Consider the following 24,486-nt stretch of genomic DNA (forward strand, 5'->3'; position numbering starts at 1 on the left):
GACTTTAAACCTATGGGACAACTGTTCCAATAATTTTTGATGCTGACAAAGATAGCTAGCCAGACAAATAGATTTCTGATAGCTCTTGAGCATATCCGCTACATGTCTATAGTATAGGGCCACTGCATAGAAACAATTATCCCTTTCATTTAGAGAGGACATTATTTAAGGTGTCCTTTTACAAAGGTGCGCTGAAAAATGGATTGCGGTAGTGTAGGCACGGGTTTTGGGTGCACGCCGATCCATTTTTTAGCACGTCCAGCCTTTTTTTGTTGAAAATTGACATATGGGAAAATCAAAATTGCTGCGCGTCCACCAAGACCTTACCGCCAGCCATTGACCTAGTGGTAAAGAATCTGGGTGGTAATGACCTACGCGTGTCAAATGCCACTTGGCACGCGTCTGTTACCTGAGCCCAAAAATAAAAAATATTTTTCAGACGTGCGTATTGGGCATGCGCCAAAAATGAAATTATCGTAAGAGCCACGTGGTAATCAGGCGGTAACTCCATTTTGGCACACGTTGGGCGCACGTAGACGTTTATGCGGCTTAGTAAAAGGTCCCCTAAGTCTTTTCATTAGATAAACATTTATGTTTGGCATATACTACTGGATTCTATATATCGCGCCTTAATTTCCGTGTGGAAATCGAAGCTTATTCTATACCAATGCACATAACTTAGGGGTCCTTTTACAACACCGTGGTACGCACTGGGCCATTTTTTACTGCGACTTGGAAAAAGACTATTTTTTAATGGGCTGGGAAATGGGCTTGTGCTAATATTAAAACTAGTATGCATCTATTTACGGCCTGAGCCTTTACTGCCAGCCATTGACCTAGCAGTAAGGGCTCACAAGCTACCCATGCAGTGACCATGCAGCGCATGCCAATATGGATGCGCTGCCGGTTACTGCTGGGAACGCCACCTGCGGTAGAAAATAGAAAATTATTGTCTACCACGGGATTCGGTGTGCAGCCAAATCAGGAATACCACCAGGTGCATGTTCTACCCCGGTGGTAGTGCTGATTGGGCGCACGCTACCTGCGCCTTTGTAAAAGGGCCCCTTAATTAGTTAACTATCTAATCAGCACTGTCAATTGGATATTAACAAGCAATTATCAGCACTAATTGGCATTAACTAAGATTTACACGCACAACTCGCTCAGCATATTCTGTAACACGGTACATGTAGATTCTGAGTTGCATAGTTGAAAAGGGGGCGTGGTGTTTCTAAAATCTATTTTTATTTATTTGGATTTTTGCTCACACCTTTTTCACTAGTAGCTCAAGGTGAGTTACATTCAGGTACACTGGGTATTTCTCTATCCCTGGAGGCCTCATAATCTAAATTTTTATCTGAAGCAATAGAAGGTTAAGGGGGTCTTTTACAAAGGCGTGCTAGTGTTTTTAGTGCGCTCTAATGGTTAGCAAATGCTAACTTTGTGTAGTCAGCAAATTTAATTACTTCACTAGTTACTCCCATCTCTAGATCATTTATAAATATGTTAAAAAGCACAGACCCCTGGGGAACCCCACTATCTACCTGTCTCCATTGAGAATACTGACCATTTAACCCTACTCAAATTTAACCCTACTTAAATTTTGTAACCACCTTTTTAGCAATATGTAAGCCACATTGAACCTGCCATATGGTGGGAAAATGTGGGATACAAATGCAATCAAACATATAAATGGCAAGTGACCGACTCGCCTGCAAATGCGCAGTACAGACTTCCCTCTCTGTCCCGCCCTCGCGTCAAGATGTCATGACGTCAGAGGGGGGAAACGGAGTCGGACTGTCGGACGCCGCCACTGACACCTGGAAACGAACATCGCGTGGAGGTAAGAGGCGCTATCAGGTCAGTGCAGGGGGCCCGGCACGGAGGGGGGAGGGAGCGGCGGCGAGGAGGGTAGCTGGACATGGGGGGAGGGCAAGGGGGAGAAGGCATGGTTGCTGGACATGGGGTGAGAGCAGGGCAGAGAGGAGGGTTGCTGGACATGGGGGGAGGGGGGAGGCCAAGGGAAAGAGGAGGGTTGCTGGATATGGGGGGGAGGATCGGTTGACGGGGTGAGGCCAGGGGAGAGAGGAGGGCTGCAATACTCGCCCGTTTTTACGGGCTTAACGGCTAGTAAATAAATAAACACTAGAGATGCCCATAGGAATATATGGGCGGCTCTAGCATTTAGCGCACGCTAAAAATGCTAGTGTGCCTTTGTGAAAGGACCCCTAAGTGACTTGCCCAAGATCATAAGGAGCAGCAGTGGGATTTGAACCGGGCCCCTCTGAATGTCACTCTGAATGTCAAGTTCGGTGTTCTAACCAGTAGGCTATGCCTCCACTCTATGTGAGCTGTAATGGAAAACACCTGCTCTGTGCCTACTTTAGGCATCAGGATTTACATCAAGTAAAATGTGGCGTAAATGGCCGCAATTATATTTGGTTGCGTGGAGAGGCACTCGTTGTATTCTATATACCACACGGAAATTTAAGCCTATTCTATAAAATTTAGGCTTACTGTAGAGAATATGCCTAGGCATATTTTGTTTTTCCTTGCGGACTTTTTAGGTGCTATATATAGAATCTAGCCTATATTGCAGTAATTTACAGAAGCTGGGATCTGCTGTCCTTGTTACTAGTTTTATGTGACCTGTTAAGTTGTATTGATACATTTGCAGATGTTATAGATCCCATTCTTTTATGGATGACACAATATAAATGTGATTCTCTCTAATGCATTCCTGTTTGCTTGTTTTTTCATTGATTTTATATTTTCTACATTTTTTTGGAGGATGGGGGGCTGTTCCATAAAATCCTTTGCACCAATTGCACATACATAATATCAATAAAAAACAGCTTTTCAAAATGATTAGGAGTGCTAAATCTAATGGAACCTATGCCTCCCTGGCACAATCAGTATTAGGGGTGTCCAAGCACCCACAGCAGGCACAGAGCTGGCTCCTATGCACCCTGCCCCCTGACAGTGCCCACTCTAGACAGAGCATCCCTCCCAGACCCACCCATGAGCCCCCCCTTGGGCCTATCTCACAAGACTGCTGCTGAAGATCTCAGCAGCCATTTTGATGGCAAAGACAACAGGAGCAGGAGTGACTGAGGATCACTCTTGCCCTGGTTAGGCCACTAGGCTTCTAAGGTAGGCCTGGGGAGGGCCTAGTGTTGGTGGAAGGGTGGTGATTTTGGTCAGTGGCAAAGAATGAGTGGTGATTTTGGTTGGGGGATGGGCTAAGCCTCCCCAGCCCAATCGTGGACTTCTGTTTTTTGTGACCCCCCCAGCCCGCCCTCCCACCCTCCGCGTGCATTTCATCTTTTTTACTTCCGTGGCAGCGACGTGACGTCGCTTCCATGGAGAGTACGGAGGTAAGCTCCGCCCGTGGCAGCGACGTGACGTCGCTTCCATGGAGACAGAGGTAAGCTCCGCCCCCTTTAGCCTCCCCAGAACAGTTGGCTACCGACTGTCTATGGGGGTGGGGGGGGGGGGGGGGAAGAGTTTCGGTTTTAGCCAAAAATGCACTGGCATTTTTGGGCGAAACCGAAACATATGCAAGCCCAAATTGCAGGCCAGTTTTAGCACCAAAGCCAAAACTGAAATACGGTCAGCCTCTAGTCACTAATAGAATAAGGTACTATTCATCACTTACAGTCTCTTTTGTAGTAATTCAGCTGAATCTTCTACTACTACTACTGCTTATCACTTCTATAGCGCTATAAGGCTTTAGTAGTGGTTCTCTGCAAAAAGCCGTTTACAGCTGTTCTTTTTCTGGACCCTGTTTCCAGAGAGGAGTGGCTATGTGATGGTTTCTTGGGCAGCTGAGCTCTTTGAGCCTGCAGGTACAAAGTTTTTGTAGGGAATCTCTTCCCCAGAGGGATCTCAGTAGCTGGTGCTTCTTCTGAGTAATAGATATTTCCACTGTCCTCTATCTTGTTCTCCTGTGAAGGTAATATTGGTGGTCTGGTCCCATGGTCCCCGCTAAAGACCCACCTGGAATCAGTGCAGTAACTCTCAGATTCTGTTACTGTTTCCTCACTTCTTCTCTTCCCTGTGCAGTGTGCACTGGCTGTGTTAGTCAGTCACAAACTCTCCCTTACTTTAATGGTTCAGTCAGTGGTCAGAGAAGTAAAAAGCTAAAGACCAGGCCTTTCCCTATAGGTGCAATATTCATAGTCCCTCCTATCACCATCAGTCAGGCAGGAGAGTCAGCCCTTGTTCTAGAAAGGGAGATCTTTCCAAGTCAAAAGCTCTTTTGAAGTCAAAAGGTCTGGTAGAGGGTCTCTGCTAAGCAGTTTTTGCAAAGTTTAAGTGCCCTCTACATTTACATCTCTAGAATTTTTCATTCAGTCTCATCTAATTTACTGTAGTTTTGAGGTAGCATTTTAATATAGCAATTTAGTACATGTACTTCTCTTATATCTTGGTGTTTGGCTGCATGAGCTGTACTCATCTGGGCATGCATGTTATGTTCTAATCTCATATTAATACTACATTTCAGCTTCAGTTGCAAAGGGCTTTGATTCCTGTCTGGGATTTGGATTTTACTGAATAGTTTGTTGCGTGCCCAGCATAAATTTCTGGTGGAATGAGAAGAAACTTTCAATCAGTATCTGTGTCTTCTTTTCAGATGTTCATGGCTAGGCTGACTTCCATTTTCCGTCGATCAGCTATAGTCATGACTGACAGACGTGTGCGAACAATGAATGAAGTCTTGACCTGCATTAAACTAATTAAAATGTATGCCTGGGAAAAGTCATTTGCAAAGACTGTTAGAGGTATGAAACACTGATGTCACATAAAATCTTGATCTGTAATCGGGAACATCTGACTATAAAGACCTCTGCCATTTTTTGAATTGCACCTCTTTAGTCATTAAGGGGCCTCTTTTACTAAACCATGCTAGGGATTCCCATGCAGCAAATGAGAGGAAGCTCATTCAATTCCTATGAGCTTCCCCTTATTTGCCACGCTGGGAATCGCTAGCACGGTTTAGTAAAAGAGGCCCTAAGGGGTCCTTTTACAAAGCAGTGCAAAAAAATGACCTTTGTGCGCTCTTATGCAGGTCTTTCCTATGTGCTAAGCACATCGTTAGTGCAGCAGTAAAATGGCAGATTTTAAAAAATTTTTGCATTAATGGCCATGCGCTAATCTTGCCATTAGCATGTAGCCGTTAAAAGATATTAGCGCACGAGTCCTTACTGCCACCAATTTTGTAGGCGGTAAGGGTTCATGCGCTAATCAGTGCATGACAACGTAGCTGTGCTGATTGCCGTAGAAATGCCCTCTCTCTGTCTCCAGACGTGCTCCATTTTTGGTAAAAATAAAAATAATTTTTAGTGCATGGTGTGTGCGCTAACCCGGAACTTACTGCAGGATGCTTGAGTGTACCCCCAGTAAACCCTTGTAAGCTGCTGGAAGCATGTGCTAGTGCTTATTGCAGCTTGGTAAAAGGACCCCCAAATATAATGTCTTTCCATTGCAAAATAAGTCATACTATTTTTTTTTCTTTAATGTTTTTCATCTCTTCTGTTATGTGAAAGCTGTGCAGAACTTACGAAAAGCTTTCTTAGGTTGACGTGGACTATCTTTTTTGTATTCTGTCAATTATTATTCGTTCATTTTTTTTCCAGTTCTTGAAAACAAACTACCTAGTAGTTTTTCTGCATTGTTCAGGGGGACCCATAGAATATTTCATGGTTGTTTGATTATTGTGTTATCAACTGGCTCCATTCTTCAGGAAAAGTTACATACCCCCAAATTCTATATACGGCACCTTAAGTTGCATGTGCTAATTTGACCGCATGGCCAAATTGTGCACACAACTTAATTGAATAAAAAAGCCAATAAGTGCCGATAATTGGTACTTAACAAAAAAATTAGCAGCATGAATTGGCTTTAATTAGAATTTATGCGCACAACTTTCTAGACATATTCTATAGCGCAGTGCGCATAACTTCGAATGCACACAGACAAAAAGGGGGCGTAGCCATGGGCGAGTAGTTATGCAAACTATTATGGAATACACCCTGTAGGCCTAGTTTTTGGTGGTCTAAATGGGTGCACCTACATTTTAGTCGCAAGATCAGCACGTTCACATATTCCATAAATTACACCTAACTTTGGGCATAGTTGATAGAATCACGCTAACTGTGTGGTTTTTCAGCACCAATTTTTAAGGCACAGTTTATAGAATTTGGCCCATGGTAACATGGTAAATGATGGCAGATAAAGAGCAGTATGGTCTATCTAGACTGCCCACCAAAAGTGGGTGAGGCTGCAGGTTCTATCCCATTATGTCCTTGTTTGGGGTTGTACCTGCTGCTCCATGCCTGTAAAGTATGAAAGTCATTTACATTTTGCTTTGATTCTATCCTCTGTGCTTGTTTCACACAATTTTTGAATTCTATCACTGCTTTTGTGCCCACCACCTCTACCAGGAGGGCATTCAAGGGATCCACCATCATTTTTGTGAAAAAGTATTTCCTGATGTTTCTCCTAAGTTTACTTCCTTGCAACTTCAATTCATATCCTCTAGTTCTACTGTTTCACTGTCTCTGAAAAAGGGTTTGTTTGTATATTAATACCTTTCAAATATTTAAGCATCTGTCATATATCCTCTGTCCCCTAGAGCAGCCATTCCTAATCCAGTCCTCAAAGCACACTTAGTCCCATCGGATTTTCAGGATAGCCACAATGAATATTCATGAGTTAGATTTGCATGCGCTGTCTCATTTGCATGCAAATCTATCTCATGCTTCTTCATTGTGGATATCACACCCCAATGTCCCTCTCCCTGTCTGTGCATAATAGCCTCTTACCACCTAACACATACAGCTCCCTTGGATTTCTTATCTGAGGTCCCTCAATACCTTGGGATGTATCTCATCTGGCCCCTTGGCTTTGTTCATTTTCAGTTTTTCAACTTGTTTATAAACACTTTTTTCCCATGAATGGTGCAGTATCTACTCCATTCCCATGTATACCTTTGTCAGTCGACTGTGGTCCTTCTCCAGGATTTTCTTCCATGAACACAGAACAGAATGTCTGCTGTTTCCTTATCACTCTCTATATTTGCATCTTTTGGTCTTACAATTCCATTTCTAGTCTTCCTCCTTTCCCTGATGTACCTGAAAAAAAATTATGTCACCTATCTTTACACCTCTAGCCATTTTTTCTTCTGCCTGTGCTTTTTCCAGCCATATTTCTTTCTTCATTTCTTTGAGTTTTATCTGATATTCATTTTTTTTTTTGTATTCCTGTATTTCTGGAACTCCATTTCTTTGGCCTTATTTTTTCAGCCACTTGTTTGGAGAACATTACTGGTTTCCCTTTCCTCCTGTTTTTATTTGCTTTCTTTAAATAAAGATCCATTGACATTTTTTATTGCTCTTTTCAACTTGGTCCACTTTCCTGTGAGGTACGCCCTCATTTTATTAAAGTTGGCAAGTTTGAAATCTGGGGCTTTGAGTTTTTCATGTGTGCACTCTGCTTTAGTTCTTACATTTAACCATACTGTGTCATGAATTCTGTTGTCTAGCTGGGCACCCACCTGGCCATTAGCCACACTTTCTCCATTTGTAAATACTAAATCCAGCATCACCTCTTCCCTTGTGGGTTCCATCTCCATTTGTCTGAGCTGAGCACATTAAAAGGCATCCATGGTCTTTCTAGTTCTTTCAGGTTCTGCAGATAGGACATTCCAATCTGTATCTGGCAGGTTAAAATTTCCCAGCAACAGCACCTCCCCTTTCATACCCAGCATTAGGATATCTATGATCAGATCTTTGTCCAGCTTTTCTCTTGGAGGTCTGTAGATGACACCTATGTGGATAGAAGAGCCATCTTCTCTTTCCAAGATGATCCATATTGATTCCTCATTTCCTGAAGCTCCCTCCATTGCAGTCACTTTAATATTGTAAGAACATAAGAGTAGCCATTCAGGGTCAGACCAATGATCCACCTAGCCCAGAATCCTGTTTCCAACAGTGGCCGAGCCAGATTACAAGTACCCGGGAGAACCCCAAATCATGGCAATATTCCATGAATTGTGGCAACATTCCATGAAGCACGGCAACATTCCATGTTTTCACATACACTGCTACTTCTCTACCTTTTTGGCTTGTCTTTCCTTGGTTGATTCAGTCATGGTTTTACCTTATTGTCTGTAGGAACTTGTACTTCAAATTTCCCTATTGACTAGAAACAGTAGTGGGGCAAAACCAGGACCAGGATAATCTACCATGAACATATTAAGCCAGTTGGCAACCCAATCCAACAAAGGTATTACATATCCAGTGTCTTTGCTTTTACCACTGAATTAACAACCTCAAAGTCTCAGTGAGTCCATTCCCGCATTCTGTTTTCTGATGGCCAGCCTCTATTGTGGCATTATATGTTTTCCCCCAGGTGCCTGGTTGAGAGAGAATCAGTTGTATGGCAATGCACAGTAACACTCAGTAGGTAGATTCATTGCCCTCTCATTATTTATTTGAACCAAACATTTTGTATTAACACAGTAATATAAGAGATCATGGCAGAAAACATCAATTGGGCCATCCATTTGGTCCAGTTAATCCCATTCAAGGATATAGATTGGCCATTTGTAAAATATCATTACCTACCTTGGTGAGTGAGTGTTGTCTTTTTCTCTAGTTCTGTACCATTCTTTGGTTTTCTTTGTTCTCTACCATACTTAATATAACCACTAGGCTCTCAACCCCCAGCTCCACAAATTTAGTAGAGTTCCCAAACCTAGGGCCCTATAAACTAAGGATCCTGTTTACTAAGGTGCAGTAGCGTTTTTAGTGTGTGCTAACGCTATAGACACCCATATATTCCTATGTGTGACCCTAGCATTAGCGCGGCTTAGTAAACAGGGCCATAAATATTTTTCCCACAGACATAAATTTGTAGAAAACCTTTAGTAAACAGGCCTTCTAATGAGGCTGTAGTCAGAATGTGTGAAGCAGCATTTGAGAAAGGAAGTGTAGAGGGGAATTCACATGTCAAAGCCAGGTTGTGTGGAAGAGGCTCAGCCAAACATAAAGCCCCTAGTAAAATAGTAGCAGGGCTATATGTTCAAGCCCCTCGACAACCAGAGGGAGCAGTGATTTTAGAAAGCTGGACATGGGAAAAAATGTACCCCACCCCCATAATAGATGTAAGAACAACTTTCTAAAATTGTTGCTCCTTGATTCTGATGCCAGCTTCCCCAACCCTCTTAACAAGATACCTAGAACCCTGACAGCACAAAATCTTCCTACTCCAACATGACACTCAAGCCCCTGACCTCACACAATCCCCTGACATGTCACCCAACCCTCAACAGCACACAATCCACTAACATGACATCTGATTCTTGATAACGCCCCACTCCGCCAACAAAGCCATGCCCTGGGGAAGCCCCCATGTGTAGGCAGAAGCCCAACATGTGGAAGCCTCCCCTAGATTCTCTTCCCTGAGGTGCAAGACCCTCAAAAGTGTCCCTTACTCCACAAGCCCCCCTACTCTCCACTCTCTGACCCAGTCCTTGGACTTACCAAGGTTCCCTGGTGTCTAATGGGATGGGCGTGATGTCCTCTTGTTCCTGTCTAGTGGCTGCCTGGTCTCAAAAATGGCTTAAATATTACTGCTAGAGGTCTCAGTGGCCATTTTGACAGCCATGAGGCAGGAGGAAATGGGCATCACTTCCACCCCACTAGACCAATATTGGCCCATAATTTATTTCTGTCTTTATGTTTATATACAAAGGGCCCTGTTTACTAAGCCATGCTATAGGCACACTAGCATTTTTAGTGCACGCTAAAAATTAGCACGCAGTAATACTAGAGACACTCATAGAAATATATGGGTGTCTCTAGCGTTTAGCGCACGCTAATTTTAGTGCACACTAAAAACGCACCTTAGTAAACTGGGCCCATAGAGTTTAAAATGTAACTTTGGTTTACTTTAGGAATATAAGCAAAGTATCATCACTATAACCTTAATTAAGAACTGTGTGGGAATGAATTTAATAAATGAAAGATTAGAAAAAATAATTAAAACAAATACTACATAATTACTCAAATTCTTTTGATTGGTCCTGGTCCAGATGGGCCATACACCAGGGCTCTTTCTCTAACACTGTTATAACAGACCTTGAATCTGACCACTAGGTGTTACCCTTGAGCAATGACTACTACTACTACTATTTGACATTTCTAAAGCGCTACTAGGGTTACGCAGCGCTGTACAATTTAACATAGAAGGACAGTCCTTGCTCAAAGAGCTTACAATGACCATGTCTTCATATTTTTGCTTCCCCCACTCCGAACCCGGGGCTGTAAAACCTGTTGACACTGACTAATGTTTATGTCCTTATATACCACAAACTGATGACTTTCCATGTTGTTACCCAAACTATAATAATATTCATCATGGTTCATGAAATGTGCAATGAATGTCCACTGAGAGACTCCATGTCTTTTCTAGGCAATACGTGTTTAATGTTTTGACTCTACTATTTGCAATGGTATTAGCATAGAAATGTCGTTTTATTTTTCTTTAAATAAATGCAACCCTTATAAATGCATGAACTTTTCCACAGGAGTGAGAAAAATGGAAAAGAAAATTCTGGAGAAAGCAGGATATGTGCAGAGTGTAAACTCGATTGCTGCAACCATTGTTGTGATTCTGTCTACTGTCCTGACCTTTATTGTTCATACACTGCTAAATCAAGAACTAACTGCATCAGACGTAAGGATATTTTATATCATTTTTCTGCTTTATCTTATTACAGTGTAGCTTTCCCTGGATTTTTGAATTCATAAGCAGGCCTCGTAAAGTCTGACAACATGAAATCCAGGATAATCTACAAATTATTTCTTCTGAATTTAATCTGATAACAGTCAGCTTCAACTAGGTTTCATTCTGCCTTTGAGAAATATCTATCTGTTTGTCTATGAATATAAACGTTGGTTCATATCCATGTATACATTTGTGGATCTGCATATCTGAAATATTTGCAGATATTGAGAACCTGAAGATGCATGAATCCGTGAATATTTCGTAGAGTTGGAATATATGAGAACGTGTTCATCTTTGAATCCAGTGAATGCTAGTGTAAAATCTAGGACTCTGTATTTTTGAGCCAGGCCTACAAAGTCCAGACTAGGTGAATACAGAGATTTGAGCCAGGCTGTGAACGGCAAGTTTATTCATATTGCCTGAGCCAGTTGCCCCCAGGTCATCCATCTTTAATTTGTAAGTTCCAGTCATGAATGTATTTTTCCTCTATCCCTGATGCTCATACAACAAAATTGAATTTTTTTTTTTGGGGGGGGGGGGGGGGGGAAGGGGTGAAGGCCACATCATAATTCAAACAACACATTTTGTTAGAACAAAATATGTGAAAGATATATAATTAATCTCTTTTGTAATATAAATTGCCACATGTTTTTCATTTTAGCATGAACTTATCATGTGGTATGTACCTTTGTGATTCAGTCATTGAAACCACATCTTTGCTGTAGCAACAAAGATATTGCAAGATAAATAATGCAAAGCAAATGATTCTGTTACTTGTTTAAGTGGAGCATTTTGGTGCTCACATACAAAGTATCGGTCTGATATGTATTTTTTGCAGTAGCCTTGTTAACTGTGAGAGGGTAGCTTGTACCGATTCATTCCATAGCAGAAGGATTGATGTTGTCCTCCTGTTTTGCCTCTGGATGGCAGTCATTGCATTTTCTATTTCAAACACAACACCTCTGAAAATTCAATATCTGTTTGTGGTTCTAGAAATTATACTTAAATAATTTTGGGGAAACTATTTTGGAGGATTTGCCTAATGGTGAGTGCAGTGGCCTGAGAAGCAGGGGAACTGGTTTCAATTCCCACTGCAGCTTCTTTTGACTCTGGGCCCCAGGTACAAAATAAGTAGCTGTATAGAATATATAAACTGCTTTGATTATAACCACAGAAAGACGGTATATCAAATCCCATCCTCTTTCCCTTTCCCTTATGGCTATGGTTGTTATAGGTAGTGCTAATGTATTACAATTTACTTACAATACTATTATAAGGTGGATAAACTAAATACTCTAAGGAGCTCATTTTTCAAAAGAGAAAAACATCCAAAAAGTGTCATGAAGCAGCACCAGTGGCGTAGCTACGTGGGGCCTGGGGGGCCTGGGCCCCCTCATATTTGGGCTTGCCCCCCCCACCGACCGCTTCAACCTCCCACCACCATCTTTGACCCCCCCCCCCGGCGTCGCCAACCCTCCCCTGTCGCCATCGCCGTCGAGTACCTGTGCTGGCGGGGGTCCCCAATCCCCGCCAGCCGAAGTTCTGTGTCTTCAGCCCGTCTCTGGGCCGGCGCGTTGCTGCACACTGCTGCAGCAGCTGATCTGATTCTGGAAGCGGGAAGCCGGTTCTGTTTGCATGGTATGAATCGTCCTGACGTCCTGCACGTAGGAACGTGCAGGACGTCAGGACGATTCATACCACGCAAAGAGAATCGGCTTCCCGCTTCCAGAATCAGATCAGCTGCTGCAGCAGTGTGCAGCAACGCGCCGGCCCAGAGACGGGCTGAAGACACAGAACTTCGGCTGGTGGGGATTGGGGACCCCCACCAGCACAGGTACTCGACGGCGATGGCGACGGCGACAGGGGAGGGTTGGTGACACTGGGGAGGGTCAAATGTGGCATTGGCGGGGGGGGGGTCAAAAATGGCGGCGCGGGGGGGTCAGCATGGGGGGCTCGGCGTGGGGGGGGCTAAAATATGCCCCCTCACCTTGGGCTGTAGCCCCCCCCTCACGCCGAAGTCTGGCTACGCCCCTGAGCAGCACTTGGATTAATTTCTTTTCAAAATGTCCAAATCGGTATTTTCGAAACCTATTTTGCAGAAGTTTATCTATGCAATTTGTCTGCAGTGTGTTCAGTTCACAAGGGGCGTGTCAGGGGTGTTTCAAGAGTGGGCTTAGGGCATTCCTAACACTCGAGCCATAATGGAACAAAACAAAAACGTCTATGGCTGAAACTTCAATGTTTTGGTCTAGACCTGTTTTTAGAATGAATAAGGCAAAAAAGGTGTCCTAAATGACCAGATGGCCTCTGGAGAGTATCAGGGATGACCCCTCCCCATACTCCCCCCCAAAGATGTCATTAAAACCAGCCTCTTTGACAGCTTCAGATGTTATAGCCAGGTCTATTAGAACAGCAAGCAGGCCCTGGAGTAGTGAAGTGGTCAGTGAAGTGCACTATAGAGAGGAAGACCCAGGCCCATATCCCACTCTACCTGTTATACTTGTGGTGGAAAGTGTGAGCCCTCCCACACTCCCCCAGAATCTACTGTACCCACATATAGGTGACCCCTTCACCCATAATGGCTATTGTAGTGGTATACAATTGGGTACAGTAGATTTTTGGTAGGATTGGGAGGGCTAAGCATACAGTATAAGGGGGTAACAGTGAGATATGTACCTGGGAGCTTTTATATGAAGTCCACTGCAGTGCCTGTGTGGCCAGTCTACTAAGAATGCTGGCTCCTCCTACATCCCAATGGCTTGATTTTCTACATTTTTCAGTTATACCTTTTTTTTTTTTTTCAAAAATGGCCCAAAAAGGGGAGGGGGAATGGGACTTGATATACCGCCTTTCTGTGGTTTTTGCAACTACATTTGAGGTGGTTTACATGGTATATACAGGTACTTATTTGTACCTGGGGCAATGGAGGATTAAGTGATTTGCCCAGTCACAAGGAGCTGCAATGGAAATTTGAACCCAGTTCCCCAGGATCAAAGTCCACTGTACTAACCACTAGGCTACTCTACTCCACTTCACAGAAAATGAAAACATCTTGCATGTGGACATTAAAAAAAAAAAAAAAAGGGAATTTTGCTGTTTCGAAAATGGCCATATTTCCTATTCAGATTTGGAAACCAAAGGTAACTGAACATATAGCGCAAAACATTCAAAGTCCAGCTTAGATGTTATATCAAAAATGCCCCCTCCACATCACTCTGTTAAAGCTATAGCATGTTACCAAGCAAGTAGGTGTGCAGAAAGGAATTTCCACATGCTGGTCTCAGATAAAATTGGATCTATTGGTAGATGTGATACTTTAAATGTATCAGCCTGATATTCAGAGCTACTTATCTGGGTAGCAGTTGTTTTACTGGGATTTTCAGCAACATTATCTAGCTAATACCACAGAAAAGTTCTGTTGCTACCCTGGCACTACCCATATAGTGCTGGGCAGGGGTGCATTGACCATTGAGACAATAGGGCAGTGCTCGATGGCCTACAACAATAGTTGGCCACACTCCCCTAGCTTGCATCTTGTTTAATCACTTTTGATAGGTGGTTAGGAGCCCATGATCCTTACTGGCTGGGGGCCCAGATCACTGTCAGTCCACCCCTGGTACTGGGGCAGTCTGGTATGTGTAGTCTGGGTACAGCTGGAGGTGCCGCTATCTGGCTCACAACCCAGATAACTTAGAACAGGAACATAAGCTGTCCTAAGCTATCAAGGTACTGTGGCTATCCGAGTAACGGTGTTGAATAAAGCCATTACCTGGATACTGATGACTTAGGGCCCTGTTTACTAAGCAGCGTTAAAGGCACGTTAACCATGTATGCCTGTTAACCATGTGTGTGCCTAAAATATCTTTATAGGTGTCTACATGGTTAGAGCGCGCGCTAAGTGTAGGCGTGCTAAAAACACTAACGCACCTTAGTAAACAGGGGCCCCCAGTTTATTACACCCAGACATTCAGGGTGAGGTTCTATATATGGTACCTAAAAAATTATATTCTATAATCAGTGGCTAGATATAGGCACTGATTATAGAATACGTTTAGTTGATATTTCAGCGCTTACATCTACATGCATCCGTTTACACCAATGAAAACCTAGTGTAAATCCCTGCATGTAGATTTAGGCGCACTGGGCCATATTCTGTAACTAGGCATGTAAATTTCAAAATGCCCATGAAACGCCCATTTCCCTGCCAATAACCACACCTCTTTTTGCTTGCACTCTTTAGAAGTTCAGCACTCATTGTGACAGAATACGCTCAACGAGTTGTGCACCTAAATTCTAATCAGTACCAATTAGTGCTCATTATTGCTTGTTAAGTGCTGTTATCAGCACTGATTAGCTTGTTAAGCTTGTTAAATTGTGCACATTGTTATAGAATCAGCACTGATTTTGGTGCAGATCTCTAGGTGAGCTATATAGAATCCGGGGGTCAGTGCCTGATACCTAGATAGTGGTTCTGAATATTTGGGTACAACTTAACTCTCGCAGCTTAACACAGACTGCCACAGCTACATACGGGGATGAACATATATGTGCATATTGATTAAATATTAAAGAAATGGGCTCATTTCAACAGAATTACTCTGCGCATAGGCAAGTAGATGGGGATCAACCCAATATTTGTTTTCCAGCATGGATAAAAAAAGTGTGAGCTAATGAAGAGTAAGGCAAATCATGAGTTGAGGCTCACCTGCAACCAATTTCCACTGATAGCTCAGAAGAAACACTAAGGATTTTTATTGATGAGTGTGTTAAAATTTAATATGTTAAAAAGTTTTGGATGAAGTGTTGGGATTCTAGCACATAGGGCTAGAATTTATATATGGCACCTGAAAAATCCATACCAAAAAAGTACACCTAGGCGTATACTTTAAAGTATGTCTAAATTTAAGGGTACTTTATAGAATAAACCTAAATTTGAACATGGATTAAAGAATATGCCAAGCACCTGTCTGGCTGACTAAATTTAGTCGTGGGCAATTACGCCGAGTAAAACTTGGTATAAATCCCGATGCCTAAATTAGGAACAGACCTGCTGTATTCTATAACAATGTGCATAGATTTGAGAAATGCCCATGAACTGCCCATTGCACGCCCATGGCCATATCCCCTTTTCAACCATATGGCTTAGAATTTATGCACATCACGTTACAGAATACACTTAGGCAGTTGTACATGTAAATTCTAATTAATGCCAATTACTGTCCATTGATTAAGTGGCAATTATTGGCACTGATTTAAGTTTTGCGCTCAAATCCGGAATATGACTTAAGTTGCACTATATAGAATCCAGGGGATAGTGTTTTGATTGCCCCCACTTGAAGTCTACTCCAGTTGATAGAATTGTGATAGCCTAGTTTATGGGCATATTCATACAAGTTGTAGCTCTAAGGACCTTGTACGGGTGCAGGGCCAGTCAAACCCAGTAAGCGGGGTAAGCGCTGCAGGGGGGCACCTGCCTTCAAGGGCGCTGCTGTGGCGCCATACCGCGCCGCCCTTGGTGCTTTAAATCTTTAATTTACCTCCGTTCTAGCAGCCGCATCATTTGAAAGCCCTGCCCCATCTCTAGCCTTCCCTCCCTTCGTGAGTTTGTTCCGCAGTCCCGCCTTCTGACGTCATTTCCTCGAGGGCGGGACTGTAGAACGAACTCACGAAGGGAAGGAAGGCTAGAGACGGGGCAAGGCTTTCAAATGATGCGGCTGCTGGAACAGATTTAAAGCACCAAGGGCGGCGGGGGATGGGGCGAAGGAGAATCGCTGGACAGGGGCAGGGTGGGAGAAGAGAGAAAGATGGGGGGGGAGGGCGGGTGCCGAAGGGGGGCACGCGGACGCCAACTCATAGTCTGCAGGGGGGCGCCAGAGACCCTAGGACCGGCCCTGTACGGGTGGTCTTTGGAACTGAATGTCCTCTCTCACACATTTAATTATTAACTTTGGGATTTACTGTGAGTTTGAATTTCCAATTGAACTAATTGGGCAGGTTTGTAAAGTATATATAAAGCAGGTATAAGCATTCAGGCTTAAATTTAGGTGCATCATTGCTGATGTACACTGGAATTATCTGTTACAGAATACCAGCTTGGCAATCAGATTTTTGACACCTAACTTTTAGCGTCCTTTATAGAATTGTACCCTGTGCATCTAAGGAAAGCAGGAGGTTAGTTTGTTTTAGAAAATTGCCTGTGGGATCTATGGGTAGAAGATTTCTGTGTACTTTGCACCTGCAAAGTTTGTGGGCAGATTTATGCTGGATAATAATGCATGTAGATTTGAAAATACAATTTGCACCCATTCTTGTTTAAACTGTCCAACATACACACCTGGGGATGCCTCCCTTCAGTCTAGGAAAAAGTACGAGAATTGTGAAAGCCTCACACGCACTTTTAGCGGAAGAAGAGAAAGACAAGCCAACTAACTCAGGGAGATGACTTTCAAACCTTCACAAATCACATGGATCCCTTCTTACAATGTGACCAATGAGGAAAGGGTTTACCTAATATGAGAAGCATCTGTTTACAGTGTTGATGCTATTTTAATAAGCAGGGCTGGTGCAAGGGTTCTGCACACCCTAGATAACCTTCAGCCTTGTGCTTCTTCCGACCCCTATCCCAGGAACATTTCTCTCTCTCCCCCCACCCCCAACCCCCAACCCTAGTAGCATTTCCCTTCTTCTTTTCTGTCCCCCAGCCCCAACAGCATCCAGATTCTCTTCCCTCATCAGAATTTTCCTCTGCTCTTCTCTCACCCCCAGCAGCATAAATCTGGGTCCCTCCTCTCTCCTTCCAGATGCATTCAAAGGCAAAGAACTCTCCTTCTCACCAGAGGGCTGCCTCGGCCAGTTAATGCCAGGGCCAGTGCAAGTATATTAGGCACTTAGGCAAATATTCAGGTTTGTCTCCTCAAATTTCAAGTTCCTAGTCCCTCTCTACCCCTCCATCCCAAGATTTTGATAATTAACCTCAACCATTGTGAGTAGCCCAACATCATCCTTCCCAGAATTATTCAGCACAAAATGGACATTGTATTTTGTTTTGTTTTGCATATATTTACATTATGAGGACAATTACCCATTCCTGCTGATCGCTGGGTTGTCTGGCTTTCAGGATCTATTATTTTGCTTTGAATTCAACTGCCACCCTAGATGATTACCTAGCTTGCCTAATGGTTAAGCCGGCCCTTTTAATAGAAAGTAGCACAACATACCCAGAATCAGTCTGTAGCAGGATCAATGCAGTCACTTACTTCTGCATGTTGTAGCTTGTGTCTTCCTAGACAGTGTTCCTTGTTGCTAAGTAATCATGAGATTGTGAATTAAGTAACTAGCAACAGACTCAAAGGTCACAGTGACATTGAGTTTAATCGCTCCTTACAATGATATGCCACATTTTAATCTCTTAACACATCTCAGTCACCCTATGTGTCTTGTCTATTTTAACAGTTGCCAATAATGTAGCATGAGCTATTTTTGTTCTCTCATGACCCATTGTCACCCTGGTACCAGATAGAGGCTGTTTTATGCATGCTATTATCTTTTCTATTCTATTAAACTGTAATACTCACCCTTTGATTCCTCTGCTGTGCTGCCCCAGCAACTGAAAGCCTTGTCTGTCTGTCTTGTCTTTGTTCTAGTCTCTGTTCTTACTGTTCAGTTTCCCTTCAATGTCTCCACCTGCTCCTCCTTAAGCCAACCACACTGTCTTCTGCCCCTTATGCCAATAGCATGGTGTTATTGATATGAGCTAACCAGTAGTGCAGGTTAACACTGGCAGCATTCACCTCACGTTAATGCAGCACACCAGTAGCAAGTTGTCATCAGTAAAGCCCTGCAATAACATGATAATACTGATCAGATTGATTTTGCCATTTGTCAGATGATAGATATCACAGCCCTCTGCAAGTGCCATCCACCAGATTTCAGCAAAATACTTCTGATTTAGTTTTTCACAGTAAGACTGTCACAGACTGATAGACAGATGGATGGATGTGATTAGAAAATACTATAAAATGTACTTTTCCTTCTTGTTCTGAAAGAAAACCTAAAATGAGGAATTAGAAAAAGTTCATAAGAACATAAGAGTAGAGTAGCCATATTGGGTCAGACCAATGGTCCATCTAGCCAGTATCCCGTTTTCCGAACAGTGGCCAAGCCAGGTCATAAGTACCTGGCAGAAACTCAATTAGCAGCAACATTCCATGCTACAAATACCGGGGCAAGCATTTGCTTCCCCATGTCTGTCTCAATAGCAGACTAAGGACTTTTCCTCCAGGAATTTGTCCAAACTTTTTTTAAACCCAGATACGCTAACCGCTGTTACTACATCCTCTGGCAAAAGGTTCCAGAGCTTAACTATTCATTGAGTGAGAAAATATTTCCTCCTATTTGTTTTAAAAGTATTTCCATGTAACTTCCTCGAGTGTCCCCTAGTCTTTGTACTTTTGGAACAAGTAAAAACTCAATTTACTTGTACTCATCCTACACCACTCAGGATTTTGTAGAATCATATCTCCCCTCATCCATCTCTTTTCCAAGCTGAAGAGTTCAAAGAAGGGCAACCAATATATTAAAGGGGATGGCGTTCCTCCCATATGAGGAAAGGCTTAAAAGGTTAGAGTTCTTCAGCTTGGAGAAAAGACAGGTGAAGGGAGGATATATAGGTCTACAAAATCCTGAGTGGAGTAGCAAAGGTAAATGTGAATCAATTGTTTATTTATTCAAAAAAGAAGTAGATTACAGGGACACCCTTGAGGAAAGCCTACTGCTCTTCTTCAAGAAAGCAGAAACTGGAATGGAAGTTCATCTTTTAGCATGGTGACCCAAAGCACAGAGATAGAGCTACAGTGCTGCATCTAACGAGCAAAAAAAGTAAATGGCCTTGAGTAACTAAGTCAGAGCCCTGACCTCAATCTTGTTGAAGATCTGTGACATGACTTGAAGCTTACTTTCCGTCAACACTCTTAGAAAGAATTTGACAGAGTTTGAACAGTTTTGCAAACAAGAAGGGTCTAACACTGACAAATCTAGGTATGCAAAGTTGGTGGAGATCTATCCCAAAACACCTATAGCTGTATATGCGATTACAATTAAATGTGATTCAACTGAGTATTGATTCAGGGACATGGAGACAACTGTTCTTTCACTTCAGTTTTACTTTTGTGATATATGCTGTGTCCTCTAAGAAAACATTTTTTCCCTGATAGGTATGAAGTATTGTATGTTGATGAGTGGGAAAAACCTCATTATTAAAATGAATGCAAATCTTAAGTGCTGGCACAACAAAATGTGAAAAGTGTTCAAGTGGATGTAGACTTCCTATAGACACTGTAATTGGACTGATCGCTCAGTGCATCAAGACTCGCCAGTTGGCATTCAGGAGAGTTTCCTGAGTATAGGTATCCCTCAACTCTACTGCCCCAGGAATTTTATTCACTTAAGTTGTTTTTAAATTTATATTAAGCTGGTTTCTGGCTAGGATAAATACAGCATATCTGGCAACTAGTTGATCCAGGCATATGGCACTTTCTCTTTTCCTTCAGTCATTCACTCTACTTCTTACTAAAATTTCCACTTTTATGCCTTCCTGCTAAATGATTCTAGATGAAATTAAGGGGCTATTTTACTAGAGAGTGGTATACTTTTGCAGCTATGGTAAATGCCCAAGTTACCACATAGTAGATGCCCAAATTACAATATGGTAACTGTTAGAGGTGTTTCCAGCATCTGCCCATACAGTCACTCCAGTGGAAAAACCTTTACTACACAGTCCATGCATTCAGTGTTTGTGCACCTACCACCCCCTGTTTCTGATGTTTGACCCCACTGGGTTACTATTACATTTTATGCAAATTAGTAAAAGGCCCCCTAATTTTTCTAAATCTAACTCTTGAGAAGACAAAAATCCTGCCTTTTCTTGCCATCTCTTACCTCATTCAACCTTGGTATTTAACCCTTCTCTACCCCCTCCCTTCATGCCTCTATCAAACAGAGTAGAAAAGTAGCATAGAGGGGCATTTTCGAAGGACTACCAAGTAAAAATTGGGACACCCTACTCATACTGTCCAAAACAAGCATCCATCTCACAGCCATTTTAGAACAGAAACTAAGTTGGGGTTTCCTGTTCGAAAATACATGAAAATGTCCAAAATGAACAGCCATGTTACAAACTGAAACTTCCAAATTATGAACAACAAAACTCCAGGGACAAGGACGTCTGTCTAGCGGCATTTTTACAGAAATGGCCACATAGACATCCTTGCAGAGCAGAGGGGCAGCCTAGTGGTCAGTGCAGTGGACTGTAAATCAGGGCACCCAGGTTCCTATCCCCCTATAACTCCTTTATTTTAAAAGCTAAGCCCTCCAAGAACAGGTAAATACCTACAGTACCTGCCTTTACACCACCTCAATAGTCTTCAGGCTTGCAAGTGTCATAAATATTTAGGTACAGTAGGTATATGTTTGTTTCTGAAGAGTTCATAAATTAAAGGGAAAAAAAGAGATGGAGTGGGAATTGAGAAACTGGGTCCCCTGGTTTACAGTCCACTGACCACTAGGCTACTCCTCAGACCTGCTTTCTGCTTTGTCAAGAATACCCATAATACTTGAAGCTGTCATAGCCTGGTGTCCCCTTTCAGTTTCACTGTCAGGGGAGGGAAGGGGACAGCAACCACTGGGGGATAAGGAGGTGTCTAAAAAACAATGTCCTTCTTTTTAGACTTGGACATTTCTTCTCATTTGATTATTGCTGTTGGATGTCCTAATTTTGAGCTCTCCCTAGTCCCGCCCAAAACACAGCCCCTTCTTATATGGATGAATTGTATGTAGGACATCTAAGTTCCAAAATCACAGTTTGAATATTTTTGGCAGATGGCTTTTTTTTTTTTTTTGCCATTTTGAGACATCCGTTAGCTTTGAAAATGAGCAACAGAAGCTGAACAAAAGTAACCAGGTTCAAATCCCACTGATATTTTTTGACCATAGGCAAGTTACTTAACTCTCCATTTCCTCATGTATAAGCTTAGGATTAGATTTACTAAATGATGCTGCTAGATTTACTAGAGTTCCCTATTTATTAATAACATATGTTAACTGTATTAATGCACAGTAATATATTTTAGTAAATCTAGCTGTGGACAGGGAAATATTTATTGTAGTTATTATTGAAAAGGTGTGGGCTAAATTCAAATAAATAAACACCAAGAAATAAACTCAGTATGTCCCATTTCATCCCATCTATCATATTTTCATAAAATAGTGCTAAGACCTATAACTTCCACCTCTTCCACTTATGTCACTATATAGGGCTTTAGATGGGGTGATGTAGATGGTGCAGTGGCATGAGATACCTCTAAGAGGGGCCTAAAATGAATTCTCAGAGACACTTTACAGTGCATACCTGTGATTTCTGATTTCTTGGAATAGCTGGGGAGGTGGAGAGAAGGTACATAAGTACATAAGTAGTGCCATACTGGGAAAGACCAAAGGTCCATCTAGCCCAGCATCCTGTCACCGACAGTGGCCAATCCAGGTCAAGGGCACCTGGCACGCTCCCCAAACGTAAAAACATTCCAGACAAGTTATACCTAAAAATGCGGAATTTTTCCAAGTCCATTTAATAGCGGTCTATGGACTTGTCCTTTAGGAATCTATCTAACCCCTTTTTAAACTCCGTCAAGCTAACCGCCCGTACCACGTTCTCCGGCAACGAATTCCAGAGTCTAATTACACGTTGGGTGAAGAAAAATTTTCTCCGATTCGTTTTAAATTTACCACACTGTAGCTTCAACTCATGCCCTCTAGTCCTAGTATTTTTGGATAGCGTGAACAGTCGCTTCACATCCACCCGATCCATTCCACTCATTATTTTATACACTTCTATCATATCTCCCCTCAGCCGTCTCTTCTCCAAGCTAAAAAGCCCTAGCCTTCTCAGCCTCTCTTCATAGGAAAGTCGTCCCATCCCCACTATCATTTTCGTCGCCCTTCGCTGTACCTTTTCCAATTCTACTATATCTTTTTTGAGATACGGAGACCAGTACTGAACACAATACTCCAGGTGCGGTCGCACCATGGAGCGATACAACGGCATTATAACATCCGCACACCTGGACTCCATACCCTTCCTAATAACACCCAACATTCTATTCGCTTTCCTAGCCGCAGCAGCACACTGAGCAGAAGGTTTCAGCGTATCATCGACGACGACACCCAGATCCCTTTCTTGATCCGTAACTCCTAACGCGGAACCTTGCAAGACGTAGCTATAATTCGGGTTCCTCTTACCCACATGCATCACTTTGCACTTGTCAACATTGAACTTCATCTGCCACTTGCACGCCCAATCTCCCAGTCTCGCAAGGTCCTCCTGTAATCGTTCACATTCCTCCTGCGACTTGACGACCCTGAATAATTTTGTGTCATCGGCGAATTTAATTACCTCACTAGTTATTCCCATGTCTAGGTCATTTATAAATACATTAAAAAGCAACGGACCCAGCACAGACCCCTGCGGGACCCCACTAACTACCCTCCTCCACTGAGAATACTGGCCACGCAATCCTACTCTCTGCTTCCTATCTTTCAACCAGTTCTTAATCCATAATAATACCCTACCTCCGATTCCATGACTCTGCAATTTCTTCAGGAGTCTTTCGTGCGGCACTTTGTCAAACGCCTTCTGAAAATCCAGATATACAATATCAACCGACTCCCCATTGTCCACATGTTTGCTTACCCCCTCAAAAAAATGCATTAGATTGGTGAGGCAAGACTTCCCTTCACTAAATCCGTGCTGACTTTGTCTCATCAGTCCATGTTTTTGTATATGCTCTGCAATTTTATTCTTAATAATAGCCTCCACCATCTTGCCCGGCACCGACGTCAGACTCACCGGTCTATAATTTCCCGGATCTCCTCTGGAACCCTTCTTAAAAATCGGAGTAACATTGGCTACCCTCCAGTCTTCCGGTACTACACTCGATTTTAGGGACAGATTGCATATTTCTAACAGTAGCTCCGCAAGTTCATTTTTTAGTTCTATTAATACTCTGGGATGAATACCATCAGGTCCCGGTGATTTACTACTCTTCAGCTTGCTGAACTGACCCATTACATCCTCCAAGGTTACAGAGAATTCGTTTAGTTTCTCCGACTCCCCCGCTTCAAATATTCTTTCCGGCACCGGTGTCCCCCCCAAATCCTCCTCGGTGAAGACCGAAGCAAAGAATTCATTTAATTTCTCCGCTACGGCTTTGTCCTCCCTGATCGCCCCTTTAACACCATTTTCGTCCAGCGGCCCAACCGACTCTTTGGCCGGTTTCCTGCTTTTAATGTATCTAAAAAAATTTTTACTATGTATTTTTGCTTCCAACGCTAATTTCTTCTCAAAGTCCTTTTTTGCCCTCCTTATCTCCACTTTGCATTTGGCTTGGCATTCCTTATGATCTATCCTGTTACTTTCAGTTGGTTCTCTTCTCCACTTTCTGAAGGATTGTTTTTTGGCTCTAATGACTTCCTTTATCTTACTGTTTAGCCACGCCGGCTGACGTTTAGTCTTTTTTCCCTTTTTTCTAATACGTAGAATATATTTGTCCTGAACCTCCAGGATGGTGTTTTTAAACAGCATCCACGCCTGACACAAGTTTTTTACTCTGCGAGCTGCTCCTTTCAGTCTTTTTTTCACCA

The 24,486-nt window shown here is 42.7% G+C and overlaps 1 protein-coding gene across 7 annotated transcripts in view; it reads left to right on the top strand.

Annotated features, from left to right (window-relative positions):
* The window catches only part of ABCC12 (ATP binding cassette subfamily C member 12), a 198,594-nt gene that overhangs the window by 59,592 nt on the left and 114,516 nt on the right, over positions 1 to 24,486 (top strand). For all 7 annotated transcript variants that reach the window (XM_030204370.1, XM_030204371.1, XM_030204373.1 and 4 more), the window contains 2 exons: positions 4,637 to 4,784; positions 10,595 to 10,743. In XM_030204370.1, the coding sequence (XP_030060230.1) occupies positions 4,637 to 4,784; positions 10,595 to 10,743 (297 nt within the window). The remainder of the gene's footprint in view (positions 1 to 4,636; positions 4,785 to 10,594; positions 10,744 to 24,486) is intronic.

This window comes from Microcaecilia unicolor, chromosome 5 (genome assembly GCF_901765095.1).
Source record: "Microcaecilia unicolor chromosome 5, aMicUni1.1, whole genome shotgun sequence".
Taxonomy (NCBI): Eukaryota; Metazoa; Chordata; class Amphibia; order Gymnophiona; family Siphonopidae; genus Microcaecilia; species Microcaecilia unicolor.